Source organism: Entelurus aequoreus, linkage group LG27 (genome assembly GCF_033978785.1).
Source record: "Entelurus aequoreus isolate RoL-2023_Sb linkage group LG27, RoL_Eaeq_v1.1, whole genome shotgun sequence".
Lineage (NCBI taxonomy): Eukaryota > Metazoa > Chordata > Actinopteri > Syngnathiformes > Syngnathidae > Entelurus > Entelurus aequoreus.
The window spans coordinates 682,018-696,559 of NC_084757.1; the positions used below are offsets into that span (position 1 = coordinate 682,018).

At 38.8% G+C, this 14,542-nt stretch overlaps 1 protein-coding gene across 1 annotated transcript in view; it reads right to left on the bottom strand.

Annotated features, from left to right (window-relative positions):
• Positions 1-854: 854 nt before the first annotated feature.
• Positions 855-14,542, bottom strand: part of LOC133644325 (kinesin-like protein KIF1A) — a 116,130-nt gene continuing 102,442 nt past the window's right edge. The window contains exons 41-48 of the mRNA XM_062038722.1: positions 13,924-13,985; positions 13,714-13,859; positions 13,194-13,490; positions 13,015-13,136; positions 10,153-10,305; positions 9,900-10,092; positions 9,711-9,829; positions 855-6,993 (exon numbers count right to left, since the gene is read on the bottom strand). Of these exons, the coding sequence (XP_061894706.1) occupies positions 6,951-6,993; positions 9,711-9,829; positions 9,900-10,092; positions 10,153-10,305; positions 13,015-13,136; positions 13,194-13,490; positions 13,714-13,859; positions 13,924-13,985 (1,135 nt within the window). The 3' untranslated portion in view covers positions 855-6,950. The remainder of the gene's footprint in view (positions 6,994-9,710; positions 9,830-9,899; positions 10,093-10,152; positions 10,306-13,014; positions 13,137-13,193; positions 13,491-13,713; positions 13,860-13,923; positions 13,986-14,542) is intronic.

Genomic DNA, 14,542 nt, shown 5'->3' on the forward strand with positions numbered 1-14,542 from the left:
TTTCTTGTCGAAAACAGTTTTTGTACTTGCAGACAGTTATCTTTTTATACTGCAAATCATTTTTTTCTTGCATAAAATGTTATTTATTTTTTTACTTGTGAATAATTTATTTTCTTGCAAAAAAAATAGTTTTTTTTTTTACTAGCGAATCTTTCTTTAATTGAAAAAATAATAATTTTTATACTTGCAAATTGTTGTTTTTCTTGTCGAAAACAGTTTTTATACTTGCAGAAAATTATTTTTTAATACTTACAAATCGTTTTTTTCTTGCATAAAATGTTATTTATTTATTTACTTGTGAATAATTTATTTTCTTGCAAAAAAATTACTTTTTTATTAGCGAATCTTTCTTTTAATTAAAAAAAATAATTATACTTTTTATTGTCGAAATCAGTTTTTATACTTGCAGAAAATTATTTTTTTTATACTCGCAAATGGTTTTTTTCTTGCATAAAATGTTTTTTGTTTTTTTTACTTGTGAATAATTTATTTTCTTGCAAAAAAAAATAGTTTTTTTTTACTAGCGAATCTTTCTTTTAATTGGAAAAAAAAATGTATACTTGCAAATTGTTGTTTTTCTTGTCGAAAACAGTTTTTATACTTGCAGAAAATTATTTTTTTATACTTGCAAATCGTTTTTTTCTTGCATAAAATATTTATACTTGTGAATAATTGTTTTACTTGCAAAAAAATATCTTTTTTTACTAGCGAATCTTTCTTTTAATTGAAATTTTTTTTTTATACTTGCAAATTGTTGTTTTTCTTGTCGAAAACAGTCTTTATACTTGCAGAAATTTTTTTTTTTATAATTGCAAATCGTTTTTTTCTTGCATAAAATGTTTTATTTAAATTTTTTTCTGGCAAAAAAATAGCTTTTTTTTACTAGCGAATCTTTCTTTTAATTGAAAAAAAAAATGTATACTGCAAATTGTTGTTTTTCTTGTAGTAAACCGTTTTATTCTTGAGAATAGTTTTTATACTTGCAAATCATTTTTTTAATGAAAGAAAATCGTTTTGTAGTGGCAAATGTTTTTGTTTTGTTTACTTGCGGAAAATAGTTTTTCAACTTGTTGAAATATTTGTGTGTGTTTTGTCAGCAACGCACAATAATATATGAATGTACAGTAAAGGCATTTTCACCTCAGCATATTATCACACATTGCTTATGCATGTTATTATTTTGAAGCACAGTGTAAAAACCAAACAGTACATTTTGCAGTAAAAAAAAAGAAAAAAAGGTGCAGCTGAAACCGACCGAATTTGACAGCATTTTACTGAAAAAACCCAAAACTTATTTCCCGTCACTCGTGTTTTGCAGCGTTTGTGTACTATATATAACTAGTGTATATATAGTACAATATAGTGTATATATAGTACAATATGGTGTATATATAGTACAATATAGTACAATATAGTGTATATATAGTACAATATAGTGTATATATAGTACAATATAGTACAATATAGTGTATATATAGTACAATATAGTGTATATATAGTACAATATAGTGTATATTCTCAAAGAAGAACATAATTTACTTTTTACAAGCGCCTCAATGCTTGCAAGCATAAAACTTCAGTGCCAGTTTGTTATTGTTTTTTTTATTAGCGTGAGCTCAGGCTGACGTACGTGTGCAACCTGCTGTTTACCTTCCCTACATGTTGCACCTTGCATCACACTGGCAGCAGAACCAACAAAATCCCCCCCCAAAAAAACGACGCTCGGAACATGTAGAAAATGTCCTGAAATGTCCCAAACTGCAGCAGAGCGAGTGGGACGATACAGAGATCTGTTCCTTTAAATGTCAGCTCAAAAACCATTGGAATTGTCAGCTAATTCATGGAGTTCTGCTCATGAGGCAATAAGTTCAATGATGCGGACACGTTTGTTACTGGATACCTTCTAACACGCTTCTGCCTTGGAGACTTTGTATGTGTAAGTCTTATGTAACTACAATTATTTGTTTATATTGACAAATGTCAACTTTGTTCCATTATTATGACCTATGTCTAGCTTGTGTGCTTAGCTGTTGTGTAGCTGCTAGTTCCTAGTAGCCTACAATGTTTACCTTTTTTAAATGACTTGACTAAAATAGAAGAAATTGGAGGAACTTTAGATGTTAACTAACTGTCCAGCTTTGCGCAAACACTCTGCAGGACTGCTTGTATCGCACATGATATCACACACAAGTCAACACACTGCAGGACTGCTTTTATCACACATGATATCATACACACACAAGTCAACACTCGGCAGGACTGTTTGTATTGCACATGATATCACACACAAGTCAACACTTGCCAGGACTGCTTGTATCGCACATGGTACCACACACAAGTCAACACTCGGCAGAACTGCTTGTATCGCACATGATATCACACACAAGTAAACACACTACAGGATTGCTTTTATCACACATGATATCATACACACACAAGTCAACACTCGGCAGGACTGTTTGTATCGCACATGATATCACACACAAGTAAACCCACTGCAGGACTGCTTGTATCGCACATGGTATCACACACAAGTCAACACTCGGCAGGACTGCTTGTATCGCACATGATATCACACCCAAGTCAACACTCTGCATGACTGCTTGTATTGCACATGATATCACACCCAAGTCAACAATCTTGCAGGACTGCTTTTATACCACATGATATCACACACAAGTAAACACACACTGCAGGATTGCTTTTATCACACATGATATCACACACACACAAGTCAACACTCGGCAGGACTGCTTGTATCGCACATGGTATCACACACAAGTCAACACTCGGCAGGACTGCTTGTATCGCACATGATATCACACACAAGTCAACACTTGGCAGGACTGCTTGTATCCCACATGATATCACACACAAGTAAACACTCTGCGGTACTGCTTGTATCGCACATGATATCACACACAAGTAAAAACTCCGCAGGACTGCTTGTATCGCACATGACATCACACACAAGTAAACACACTGCGGGACTGCTTGTATCGCACATGATATCACACCCAAGTAAACACTCTTCAAGACTGCTTGTATCCCACGTGATATCACACACAAGTAAGCAAACTGCAGGACTGCTTGTATCGCACATGATATCACACACAAGTCAACACTCTACAGGACTGCTTGTATCGCACATGATACCACACACAAGTAAACACACTGCGGGACTGCTTGTATCGCACATGATATCACACCCAAGTAAACACTCTTCAGGATTGCTTGTATCCCACATATCACACACAAGTAAACACACTGCAAGACTGCTTGTATCGCACATGATATCACACACAAGTAAACACTCTGCGGGACTGCTTGTATCCCACATTATATCACACCCAAGTAAACAGTCTGCAGGACTGCTTGTATCGCACATGATATCACACACAAGTAAACACACTGCAGGACTGCGTGTATCGCACATGGTATCACACACAAGTAAACACACTGCAGGACTGCTTGTATCGCACATGATATCACACACAAGTAAACACACTGCAGGACTGCTTGTATTGCACATGATATCACACACAAGTAAACACACTGCAGGACTGCTTATATCGCACATGATATCACACACAAGTAAACACTCTGCGGGACTGCTTGTATCCCACATTATATCACACCCAAGTAAACAGTCTGCAGGACTGCTTGTATCGCACATGATATCACACACAAGTAAACACACTGCAGGACTGCTTGTATCGCACATGGTATCACACACAAGTAAACACACTGCAGGACTGCTTGTATCGCACATGATATCACACACAAGTAAACACACTGCAGGACTGCTTGTATTGCACATGATATCACACAAGTAAACACACTGCAGGACTGCTTGTATCGCACATGATATCACACCCAAGTAAACACTCTGCGGGACTGCTTGTATCACACATGATATCACAGGACTGCTTGTATCACACATGATATCACAGGACTGCTTGTATCACACATGATATCACAGGACTGCTTGTATCACACATGATATCACAGGACAGCTTGTATCGGCGCGTTGGTAGCAAACATTTTAGATGCGAGCAGAAGAATCTCATACTGTTTTTTGCTTTTTTTGCTGATATCAATACCAATGGGTACTTTTTGTATCGAGTACAACTGCAAAATAAGGGCCAAAGAAAGTTGTGAGTGGCAGCACTTAGGTAAAGAAGGTGAGAAACACAAAGGTGGCAGCCTCCTCCTCCTCATGGCTGCCTTCACAAAGGTCAAATGTTACATTTCACATGATTTTCTGTGTAAAAGTACAAGTGTTGTCGACAACAAATATTGTCTAGAAAAAGTGTTCCTAGTTGGGGGAGGTGGATGGTAGCAACTGTTATTTGTCGCTGACTTCTCACACATAATTCACATAAGATAACTGATACGAGTACTCAACTTTACCAATTTCCCTCACTTTTGTGGGTGTGTGTTAGTAAATCTATTTTTTATTGCAACATTTAAAAATGAGAGGATTATGATAACGGCTGTCCATATCTTGTTTTTATTATCATCACATTGTCATTTGAAGTTGCAGTTACAGTCCCAGACGTGAGATGGCAGTAGTCTATAGTTTATTCTGTGTTTTTATGGTTTTTGTTGCGCCCTAAAAAGTGTTAATACTGTAAGTATCGCATTTATAACACAACAGTTTGATTGTAACGTGCATCTTGGTTGTAGTTCACAAATGTGGGAGGTGTTGAAATTGCCATGTAAAATCGCTAATGCTAATCAGTATCCAGCAGGCACGAGACATTGTATACAACGTTGATTATACGTACACGTCCTTTAAAACTGACTTCGGAACAACGTTGCAAAATAGTTGTATTTGTAAATTGAGACATGGTCGATGTCCAACGTTGGATCCACGTTGTTGGTTGGGAAATTACCCAAATTTCAATGTCAAATCAACGTCAGAACCCAACATTGATTAAATATCGTCAAAAAGCATGTTGTTTCAACGTTGTATTTGTGTTGTAGAATATTGGTTGGGAAATGACCAAAATTTTAATAAACGTTGTCAAAAAGCATGTTGTTTCAACGTTGTATTTGTGTTGTAGAAAATTGTTTAGGAAATGACCAAAATTCAATGGTCAAATCAACGTGAGAACCCAAGATTGATTAAACGTCGTCAAAAAGCATGTTGTTTCAACGTTGTATTTGTGTTGGGAAATGACCAAAATTCAATGTCAAATCAACGTCAGAACCCAACATTGATAAAACGTCGTCAAAAAGCATGTTGTTTCAATGTTGTATTGTGTTGTACAATATTGGTTAGAAAATGACCAAAATTTTAATAAACGTCGTCAAAAAGCATGTTGTTTCAATGTTGTATTTTTGTTGTAGAATATTGGTTGGGAAATAACCAAATTTCAATGGTCAAATCAACGTCAGAACCCAACATTGATTAAAAGTCGTCAAAAAGCATGTTGTTTCAACGTTGTATTTGTGATGTAGAATATTGGTTGGGAAATGACCAAAATTTTAATAAACGTTGTCAAAAAGCATGTTGTTTCAACGTTGTATTTGTGATGTAGAATATTGGTTGGGAAATGACCAAAATTGTAATAAACGTCGTCAAAAAGCATGTTATTTCAACGTTGTATTTGTGTTGTAGAATATTGTTTAGGAAATGACCAAAATTTTAATAAACGTTGTCAAAAAGCATGTTGTTTCAACGTTGTATTTGTGTTGTAGAATATTGTTTAGGAAATGACCAAAATTCAATGGTTAAATCAACGTGAGAACCCAAGATTGATTAAACGTCATCAAAAAGCATGTTGTTTCAACGTTGTATTTGTTTTGTACAATATTGGTTGGGAAATGACCAAAATTTTAATAAACGTCGTCAAAAAGCATGTTATTTCAACGTTGTATTTGTTTTGTAGAATATTGGTTGGGAAATGACCAAAAGTCAATGTCAAATCAACATCACAACCTGACATTGATTAAACGTCGTCAAAAAGCATGTTGTTTCAACGTTGTATTTGTTTTGTAGAATATTGGTTGGGAAATGACCAAAAGTCAATGTCAAATCAACATCACAACCTGACATTGATTTAGCGTCGTCAAAAAGCATGTTGTTTCAACGTTATGTTCGAGTCACTCAACATCAGGACCTCATTCAACCAATTCTCAACGTTGTTTCAATGTCTTGTGCCTGCTAGCTAGCACGTCAATAGCAAAGACAATGTATATTAGCATCAAGCTAGCGCATTTTCAGAGTACCGGAGCCTTACTTAACGTCATGTTGGAGCGTTTTTGTTTTTTTTAAGTCAATTTCTTTTGCAAAAACGACCGAGAGGTAGTTTGGCTGAGTCTGCTCTCAGTGCTGCTGGAGTGATCGCCAAACTGGTACCCTAACTTGGTCAATTGGACGGGTGGGGGGGGGGATTTGGTGGGTGCCCTGCCAGGAGCAGACATGGCTCGCTGTTGGACAGAAGAGAAGATGAAGGTCGCAGCATGAAGGTCACAGACTGACAACACCCTTGATCAGAGGCAAACTGAAGCGAGAGAGAGAGAGAGAGAGAGAGAGAGAGAGAGAGAGAGAGAGAGAGGCACTGCATGACATTATTCTGCTGACTCGGCCAAACTGAAAAGCGGACGTTTCCCGCGGGTGGCCAACGTGACGGAGGGAAACAGCGACGAGCTTCTTACAAAGTGCAGTGTGCAGAAATTGCACCGTACTTTAGAAATATAAATGTCTTTGTAAATAAATCCATGCGGGAATAAATAAGCGAGGCAGGTAAAGAAAAAGGAGGTGTGGAGCAGCGAGAGAAGAGAATCATGCCCCAGGACAACAACTACATCACCACACGTTATGACAGGGACGCCTCGTCCTCGCCGCCGGGTGGGCCTTCGTGGTCGCGGGGGAGGGGCTTTCTATGTACAAGTCAAGTCTTTGTCATGACCCCCCCCCCGGACCCCTTTGCCCTCGGTCCTCACATCCTCATCTGTCCCACTCGTCTTCTGGACAACTTTGACCTGCAGGAGGACAAAGAAACGTGTCACGGATCATTCTAGAAAAACACGCCATGATAATAAATAAATAAATGGGTTATACTAAAAGCTAGGACACGGAGGACATTCTTCAATCCTCATGGAAGACAAAAACAAATGTTTGTCTTTTTCTACGCATTCAAATTGATGAAATACAAATACAAGAAGTACAGTCGTGGTCAAAAGTTGACATACACTTGTAAAGAACATCATGTCATGGCTGTCTGGAGTTTCCAATCATCAAAAGTGGTCAAAAGTATACATACAGCAATGTTAATATTTGCTTCCATGTCCCTTGGCAAGTTTCACTGCAATAAGGCGCTTTTGGTAGCCATCCACAAGCTTCTGCTTGAATTTGTGTGTGTATATACAGTATATATATACACATAGTGTGTTAACATCTGGCAACACAAAAAAAACCCCAAAAAACTAGAACTAGCACGCATATATCTAAAAAAGGGCTTTTTTTAAAAAAAGAAGGGTTTTTAAGCCTTTTTTAAAAGCATCCACAGTCTGTGGCGCCCTCAAGACTACTCTTTACCCGATGTTCCCTGCCAGGAGAGGGTTGAAGGCATACAGCCAGTCATGCATGTCCTTGTTGTTACAAGCTGTAATAATAATAATAATAATAATAATAATAATAATAATAATAGATTTTATTTGTAAAAAAGCACTTTCCATTGAGCAAACAACCTCAAAGTGCTACAGTGTATTAAAAAAATAAATAAAAAGATAATAAAAATAAAACAAAATAAAAACTACAACTAGCACGCATATATCTAAAAAAAAGGCTTTTTTCAAAAGAAGGGTTGTTAAGCCTTTTTTAAAAGCATCCACAGTCTGTGGCGCCCTCAGGTGGTCAGGGAGAGCGTTCCACAGACTGTAGCTGTACACTAACTACTCTTTACCTGATGGTCCCTGCCAGGAGAGGGTTGAAGGCATACAGCCAGTCATGCATGTCCTTGTTGTTACAAGCTGTAATAACAATAATAATGATAATAATAATAATAATAATAATTATAATAGATTTTATTTGTAAAAAAGCACTTTCCATTGAGCAAACAACCTCAAAGTGCTACAGTGTATTTAAAAAAATAAATAAAAAGATAATAAAAACAAATAAAAATAAAAACTAGAACCAGCACGCATATATCTAAAAAAAAAAGGCTTTTTTTAAAAGAAGGGTTTTCAAGCCTTTTTTAAAAGCATCCACAGTCTGTGGCGCCCTCAGGTGGTCAGGGAGAGCGTTCCACAGACTGTAGCTGTACACTGACTACTCTTTACCGAATGGTCCCTGCCAGGAGAGGGTTGAAGGCATACAGCCAGTCATGCATGTCCTTGTTGTTACAAGCTGTAATAATAATAGATTTTATTTGCATAAAAGCACTTTCCATTGAGCAAACAACCTCAAAGTGCTACAGTGTATAAAAAAAATAAATAAAAAGATAATAAAAATAAAAACTAGAACTAGCACGTATATATCTAAAAAAAGGCTTTTTTAAAAAGAAGGGTTTGTAGCCTTTTTTTAAAAGCATCCACAGTCTGTGGCGCCCTCAGGTGGTCAGGGAGAGCGTTCCACAGACTGTAGCTGTACACTGACTTTTCTTTACGTGATGGTCCCTGCCAGGAGATAGTTGAAGGCATACAGCCAGTCATGCATGTCCTTGTTGTTACAAGCTGTAATAATAATAATAATAATAATAATAATAATAATAATAATAATAATAATAGATTTTATTTGTAAAAAAGCACTTTCCATTGAGCAAACAACCTCAAAGTGCTACAGTGTATTAAAAAAATAAATAAAAAGATAATAAAAATAAAAAATAGAACTAGCACGCATATATCTAAAAAAAAGAGGCTTTTTTTAAAAGAAGGGTTTTTAAGCCTTTTTTAAAATCATCCAGTCTGTGGCGCCCTCAGGTGGTCAGGGAGAGCGTTCCACAGACTGTAGCTGTACACTGACTACTCTTTACCTGATGGTCCCTGCCAGGAGAGGATTGAAGGCATACAGCCAGTCATGCATGTCCTTGTTGTTACAAGCTGTAATAATAATAATAATGATAATAATAATAATAATAATAATAATAATAATAATAATTATAGATTTTATTTGTAAAAAAGCACTTTCCATTGAGCAAACAACCTCAAAGTGCTACAGTGTATTAAAAAAAAAAAAAAAAAAGATAATAAAAACAAATAAAAATAAAAACTAGAACTAGCACGCATATATCTAAAAAAAAGGCTTTTTTTAAAAGAACGGTTTTTAAGCCTTTTTTAAAAGCATCCACAGTCTGTGGCGCCCTCAGGTGGTCAGGGAGAGCGTTCCACATACTGTAGCTGTACACTGAGTACTCTTTACCTGATGGTCCCTGCCAGGAGAGGATTGAAGGCATACAGCCAGTCATGCATGTCCTTGTTGTTACAAGCTGTAATAATAATAATAATAATAATAGATTTTATTTGTAAAAAAGCACTTTCCATTGAGCAAACAACCTCAAAGTGCTACAGTGTATTAAAAAAATAAATAAAAAGATAATAAAAATAAAAACTAGAATTAGCACGCATATATCTAAAAAAAAAGGCTTTTTTAAAAAGAAGGGTTTTTAAGCCTTTTTTAAAATCATCCACAGTCTGTGGCGCCCTCAGGTGGTCGGGGAGAGCGTTCCACAGACTGTAGCTGTACACTGCCTACTCTTTACCTGATGGTCCCTGCCAGGAGAGGGTTGAAGGCATACAGCCAGTCATGCATGTCCTTGTCACTGCCAGCTTGAAGTAATATCCCACGATGCTCCGTGCACACAGCAAAGGTGTTGGGGGTCTGCATTGAGTAGATACAGGTGCACACGTTAGAAGACGAAGCCCGCCGTGTGGGAGATTGTTCCACACACCTTCAGCATGGCCTGCTGGTCCTCACTGTACTCCACCTGAGCGGAGGACAGATTGAGGATGGCGCGCTCCACGCCGTCACGCTCCGTGTTGTAAATGTAGACGTAGGGCCGGCGCACCACCACGTAGCGCTTCACCCAGCTGTTGGTGTGCGGATCCAAGAAGTGCAGATAGCCTTTCTTGGACACGATGGGGCTGAGGACAACACTTGTGTTAGAGCCTTGGCGGAGGTCCACACTCTCACAGCTGCCTCACCTGACTCGGATCTCCTGGATGTCAGGGACAAATCTACGGATGCGAGGTTTCTCTTCACACGTCTTGGGGTCTGCGTCCTGCTGCGTGTCGGGACCCGCGTCCTGCTGCGTGTCGGGACCCGGGCTGACGGCACGGGAGCGAAGAGCGGGAGGTCTGCAAAAGCATGTATCTATCAATCAATCAATCAATCAAAAACTCAACCCAATGGGATGACAATGAGAAACTTTGGGGGGACCGCGGATGTGGGGACCCCCCCTGGGCGACCGGTGCAATGGACGTCGAGTGGATTATATTGTGAGAGTCCAGACCATAGTGGATCTAACATAATAGTGTGAGAGTCCAGTCCATAGTGGATCTAACATAATAGTGAGAGTCCAGTCCATAGTGGATTTAACATAATAGTGTGAGAGTCCAGTCCATAGTGGATCTAACATAATAGTGTGAGAGTCCAGTCCATAGTGGATCTAACATAATAGTGTGAGAGTCCAGTCCATAGTGGATCTAACATAATAGTGTGAGAGTCCAGTCCATAGTGGATCTAACATAATAGTGAGAGTCCAGTCCATAATGGATCTAACATAATAGTGAGAGTCCAGTCCATAGTGGATCTAACATAATAGTGTGAGAGTCCAGTCCATAGTGGATCTAACATAATAGTGGGAGAGTCCAGTCCATAGTGGATCTAACATAATAGTGAGAGTCCAGTCCATAGTGGATCTAACATAATAGTGTGAGAGTCCAGTCCATAGTGGATCTAACATAATAGTGGGAGAGTCCAGTCCATAGTGGATCTAACATAATAGTGAGAGTCCAGTCCATAGTGGATCTAACATAATAGTGAGAGTCCAGTCCATAGTGGATCTAACAAAATAGTGAGAGTCCAATCTATAGTGGATCTAACATAATAGTGTGAGTCCAGTCCATAGTGGATCTAATAGTGAGAGTCCAGTCCATAGTAGATCTAACATAATAGTGAGAGTCCAGTCCATAGTGGATCTAACATAATAGTGAGAGTCCAGTCCATAGTGGATCTAACATAATAGTGAGAGTCCAGTCCATAGTGGATCTAACATAATATTGTGAGAGTCCAGTCCATAGTGGATCTAACATAATAGTGAGAGTCCCGTCCATAGTAGATCTAACATAATAGTGAGAGTCCAGTCCATAGTGGATCTAATAGTGAGAGTCCAGTCCATAGTAGATCTAACATAATAGTGAGAGTCCAGTCCATAGTGGATCTAACATAATAGTGAGAGTCCAGTCCATAGTGGATCTAACATAATAGTGAGAGTCCAGTCCATAGTGGATCTAACATAATAGTGAGAGTCTAGTCCATAGTGGATCTAATAGTGAGAGTCCAGTCCATAGTAGATCTGACATAATAGTGAGAGTCCAGTCCATAGTGGATCTAACATAATAGTGAGAGTCCAGTCCATAGTGGATCGAACATAATAGTGAGAGTCCAGTCCATAGTGGATCTGACATAATAGTGAGAGTCCAGTCCATAGTGGATCTAACACAATAGTGAGAGTCCAGTCCATAGTGGATCTAACATAATAGTGAGAGTTTAGTCCATAGTGGATTTAACATAATAGTGAGAGTCCAGTCCGTAGTAGATCTAACATAATAGTGAGAGTCCAGTCCATAGTGGATCTAACATAATAGTGAGAGTCCAGTCCATAGTGGATCTAACATAATAGTGAGAGTCCAGTCCATAGTGGATCTAATAGTGAGAGTCCAGTCCATAGTAGATCTAACATAATAGTGAGAGTCCAGTCCATAGTGGATCTAACATAATAGTGAGAGTCCAGTCCATAGTGGATCTAACATAATAGTGAGAGTCCAGTCCATAGTGGATCTAACATAATAGTGAGAGTCTAGTCCATAGTGGATCTAATAGTGAGAGTCCAGTCCATAGTAGATCTAACATAATAGTGAGAGTCCAGTCCATAGTGGATCTAACATAATAGTGAGAGTCCAGTCCATAGTGGATCTAACATAATAGTGAGAGTCCAGTCCATAGTGGATCTAACATAATAGTGAGAGTCTAGTCCATAGTGGATCTAATAGTGAGAGTCCAGTCCATAGTAGATCTGACATAATAGTGAGAGTCCAGTCCATAGTGGATCTAACATAATAGTGAGAGTCCAGTCCATAGTGGATCGAACATAATAGTGAGAGTCCAGTCCATAGTGGATCTGACAGAATAGTGAGAGTCCAGTCCATAGTGGATCTAACACAATAGTGAGAGTCCAGTCCATAGTGGATCTAACATAATAGTGAGAGTTTAGTCCATAGTGGATTTAACATAATAGTGAGAGTCCAGTCCGTAGTAGATCTAACATAATAGTGAGAGTCCAGTCCATAGTGGATCTAACAAAATAGTGTGAGAGTCCAGTCCATAGTGGATCTAATAGTGAGAGTCCAGTCCATAGTGGATCTGACATAACAGTGAGAGTTTAGTCCATAGTGGATCTAACATAATAGTGAGAGTCCAGTCCATAGTGGATCTAACATAATAGTGAGAGTTTAGTCCATAGTGGATCTAACATAATAGTGAGAGTCCAGCTTTTTATGACACACGTTGCATCCATCAACGCTTTTGGGGTTTGTATTTACTGTACATATATATATATATATATATATATATATATATATATATATATATATATATATATATATATATATATATATATATATATTATTAGTATATCTATTATTATTAGACTACAGCACACATGTGTCATGTATATATTATTAGTATATCTATTATTATTAGACTACAGCACACATGTGTCATGTATATATTATTAGTATATCTATTATTATTAGACTACAGCACACAGGTGTCTGAGGGCTGACCTGAGTTCAGCGTTGCTATAGCAACCCTCCACCAGGGAAGGGCAGGTGGAGGAGGGTGTGATGGTGTTGAGGGCGGACACGGAGGCGGAGTCTCCGAGCGTGGTGACGGACATCTGCGATATCTGCACAAAAGGAGTGTTAGCGTGGCGACAGGAAGTGGCGTGTTGAAGAGGAAGTACCTTGCTCTCACTGGCGCTGACACACAGGTGGCGGTGGTCCCGGTCGAAGGAGTGAGACAGCAGGCGCAGACACTGCGTGGACAAAGTTTCTTCACATTTACCTGCCGTATCCTGGCAACAGACGGGAGAGTGTGAGCGAGGCACAACCTTCATGGCGAGCTGGCGCTGCCTCTCGCTGGTGAGCTCCGAAGCGCCGGCCACATCCGGCTGGTGGCTGAGAAGTTCTTCTGTGTTAGCGTCCAGCAGGGTGGACTCCAGCTTCTCTCTCAGCAGGAGGAAATGTTTGGTCTTCTCCACCTGAAACATCAGTCCTTGTTAGCAGACATCTTTGGAGACTGATGGAGTGTCCAACTCTCTCCACTGAGGGTCCACACTCAGAACAATCTCTCAAAACCAGTCTGTATAAAGTAAACTTGTTCGTGTTCAATTTCACCGGTTTGCTCTGTTATTCCACTTGTTGATGGGTTTTTTTTCAATAATATTTGGAGAAACCCCTCCCGCTGTGTATGTGTGCGCTCACGTCTTGAAGCAGGCTGAGTTTCTCCAGCTCCCACTGGTGCTCCAGGATCAGGCTGTCGCTGCGAGGCCTCCACCCGGCCAGGTTCTCCTCCCCGCGCACGTACGCCACCGAGGTGTCCAGCACCCGCCTGCGTCGTCTCTGCATGCCTGCCGGGGGAAGCCTTAGATTGACGGAACGTTCCAGCAGGGCGCCTGTAACCTGGACTCTTACCTGGACTTCCTGCGTCGGCCAGGTTGCACAAGCTGACCTCGTACACGCCGCTGACACGGTTCCTGCAGGAGAAGAAGTTGTCAAGCGGAGGCCAGGATGCATCATGAGGACAAAAGTGATAAAAGTGATGAAACTGTTAAAACTGATAAAAGTGATAAAAGCTGATAAAAGTGTTAAAAGTGATCAAACTGATAAAAGTGATAAAAGCTGATAAAAGTGATAAAAGTGATCAAACTGATAAAAGTGATCTAACTGGTAAAAGTGATCAAACTGATAAAACTGTTGAAACTTTTAAAACTGTTGAAACTGATGAAAGGGATCAAACTGATAAAAGTGATCAAACTGATAAAAGTGTTAAAAGTGATCAAACTGATAAAAGTGTTAAAAGTGATAAAAGCTGACAAAAGTGTTAACAGTGATCAAACTGATAAAAGTGATCAAACTGATAAGTGATAAAACTGATGAAACTGTTAAAACTGTTGAAACTGATGACAGTGATAAAAGTGATAAAAACTGATAAGTGTTAAAAGTGATAAAAGTGATAAAACTGATAACAGTGATCAAAGTGATCAAGCTGATAAAAGTGTTAACAGTGATCAAACTGATAAAAGTGATAACA